The 3,227-nt window shown below is 32.6% G+C and overlaps 1 protein-coding gene across 1 annotated transcript; it reads left to right on the top strand.

Annotated features, from left to right (window-relative positions):
• Positions 1-722: 722 nt before the first annotated feature.
• LOC111880888 (uncharacterized protein At5g39865) lies at positions 723-1,925 on the top strand. Its single transcript, XM_023877298.3, has one exon. The coding sequence runs from the start codon at positions 844-846 to the stop codon at positions 1,780-1,782; it is 939 nt and encodes a 312-aa protein (XP_023733066.1). The 5' UTR covers positions 723-843; the 3' UTR covers positions 1,783-1,925.
• The last annotated feature ends 1,302 nt before the right edge of the window (positions 1,926-3,227 follow it).

Genomic DNA, 3,227 nt, shown 5'->3' with positions numbered 1-3,227 from the left:
CAGTTCGACCGATGGCCGGTTCAACTATTAAAATCCGATTTTAGAAAAAGATGTTTTTGTTTTCATTATTTAAATTAAACTTAATATAATTTTTTTGGAAATTTGCGTACAACATGAGACAGATTTCTTCCTTCTTGCCTCTTGTAACTTTTTTTTTTGTATTTATTGAACTATTTATAATTATCAAAATAATTATGATATAATAATAACATTTCAATTATGTTTTGCGATGACAAACAATAAAGTTTAGAGACATATTCTTATATGGGTAACTTTATGTTGTATTATTGTCTAGACTTAAAAAAAAGTTCAACAATAACAAAATATATACCTCAAATGTGATGTATAAAGAAATGTTGTGTAATTAATATTGTAAAAATTCAATCATTAGAAACAAATTTTTGAAAAAAACTATTTGTATCTGGCGTTTACCGTGGGTAAACGGCTAGTGTGTGTATATATATATATATATATATATATATATATATATATATATATATATATATATATATATATATATATATATATATATATATATATATATATATATAACACTTTGATAATATTGTGATTGGTGGGATTCATTTTCAAAATTGAAGTCGCATGCCAGCTGGTTCGTTTTGGCTTTCTAAAAAGGCATGATTCAAAAACAAAAGCATGAAGAGTCCACTTTAATAATGTAATTCAAACTTGGGCGCTAAAATCAAGCCCACAAGCTAGTTTTAAAATTGAAACAACTGTGCGTCAAACACTTTTAGTTCACTTCCTCCTCCATAATAAGTCTTGATTTCTCTTCAACCTGATCACTAGATTGGCGTTCTGAAACACACTTAACCTTCCCAGATGGGCTGTGCATCATCGCATCTGTTAAACCATGACGAAGATTTCAGCCAAATTGGCAGCTCAGCCTTGGGCCACCATATCGTGTCTCTCACTTCCACCACGTATGGCCTCTTGACGCTTGATCCATCTTCCACCAAACCAACTGTCTCCCCAACCCCTCCACCCCGTGTGACCCTCCTCTCGATCTTTCCCACAGCAGTTTCAGAATCCAGGTCCGAAGCACCACCTGAAGTCATCAACTCTTGGGAGCTCATGGCTGGTCTTGATTCCACCATTGAAAGCTTCCGTCTTTACTCACAACCCTCTAAACGACACACCCTCGTCGATAAAGAAAACTCAAACCCAAACAAAACTCCAAGCTCTCAAGAAAACTGTAATCAAGATCATCAACACCCTATTTTTATCAAACCCATAGTATCTAAAACCTCATTTCTAGATGAATTCGAAAAGCTATGCCCACCTAGAGGCGAAAATATGGTAGTGGTGTATACAACAACATTGAGAGGGGTACGGAAGACATTTGAGGAATGTAATGCGGTGAGGGCAGTGATAGAAGGACATGGGGTGTTTGTTTGCGAGAGAGATATATCCATGGATCAAGGTTTTAGAGAAGAACTGAGAGAGCTAATGAAGGGGAAAGACAGGAGCGAACTGGTGCCACCAAGGGTGTTTGTAAAGGGGAGATACGTGGGTGGAGCTAATGAGGTATTGAAGACGATGGAAGAAGGGTCGTTGGGCCTATTGCTTGAAGGCTTGCCTAAATCAAAAGCTGGGTATGTGTGCGAAGCTTGTGGTGGCGTTAGATTCTTGCCGTGTTTCAGTTGCAATGGGAGTTGTAAGATGACGATGGATTGGAGGAAAGAGGGGGGAAAAAGGGCGGTTGTTCGATGTGGTGAATGTAATGAGAATGGACTGGTTCACTGCCCAATTTGTAGCTGATCCATCATCCATGTGTGGTTTCTTGTTCACAAATCTATTAAGGGTTAGTTCTAATATGTAATTTAATATGTAATTGCAGATGTTCTCATGCTATATGTATATTATTCTCTAACATTTATGAAAGAGACCAAGTCCTGGCAAAACTTTCTTAAAAAAAAAAAAATAAAAGAATACAAAAACCTAACAACTAGAGAACAATTTTAAAAGTAAACAATCCTAAAACAATACCAACCAATCCAAAGCCAAAGACACAGCCATTTCAACAAATGTTGATGTAGACTTGTGGAGTTGCATTAACGAGCGATCTCCAACCCAACACCAAATTTTAGTTTTTGCATAAATATTTACATGATTTTGTTCCAACCCAACACCATCTTTTTGTACCATTTTAATGTGAAAGTAATACTATCACACCAAAGTTCGTGTTATATCATTCCTGACATCAAAATGGAGTCAAACATTTGTCAATTTTCGTCCTTTAGGTTTATAGATTTTAGTTTATTTAAAGATTAATGATTCAATTTGCCATGATAGTATTTGGTTTGTCACTATTTAATTATTCAAAGTTCAAGTCGTGTTAAATTAGATCTTAATGCTTTATAAATATATCAATTTAGTCGATGCAACTATGCAAGTAGCTATATTAAGTTTAACCGATGCCTATAGTTCAAAATATGCTAAATTATACAATACGATTCAAACCATGTTAAAATAGACTATAAAGATCAAAACAGGACAAATTAGACCCTTAATTATTATTATTATTATTATTATTATTATTATTATTATTATTATTATTATTATTATTAAATTTATTATTATTTGTTAAATTGATTTACTAGATGTAAGAAATCATGATTGAATGAAAGAAATGTTAACACGAGAATGTAAATAATCTTTTGATTTGATTTAGAGTAAAAAAGCTTAGAACATCTTCAATCCACCCTCAAATGCTATTTTTTCTTCCATTTTCTCCTTCCATTCTTCCCCAACCCTACCTTATTTCTCCCCCTATATTTGGAGATATGAATAGTATTACCCCATATATGCGGTGATACAATTCATATCTCTAAATATGGGGATGAAGTTTCAGTTGTCGGGTTTAGTCCCTAATTTTATATATTTATATATTTGTAGTTTATTTTATCTATTAGATTTAATTTGAATATAATGTTTAATATTTATAATGTTATGAAATATAATAAATTATATTAATTAATCAAAAATATAAAATTTATTTTTATTTTAAAACTAAATTAGTAGAGAGGTGTGTTTGACAATCTATCTAAGTTGAAATAATAGAATATACTTGGAATATACTTTTCGTGGTTAAAAATGGGGTAAAAAATGGAGTAGGATTGGAGATAAAATACTATTTACCCCATTTTTTACTCCATTTTTGGGGGAAAAATGAGGGTGGGTTGGAGATGGTCTTAGTTACAACT

This window comes from Lactuca sativa, chromosome 6 (assembly GCF_002870075.4).
Source record: "Lactuca sativa cultivar Salinas chromosome 6, Lsat_Salinas_v11, whole genome shotgun sequence".
NCBI lineage: Eukaryota > Viridiplantae > Streptophyta > Magnoliopsida > Asterales > Asteraceae > Lactuca > Lactuca sativa.
The sequence above is the reverse complement of the archived record's forward strand: the minus strand, read 5'-3'. Positions and strand labels throughout refer to the sequence as shown.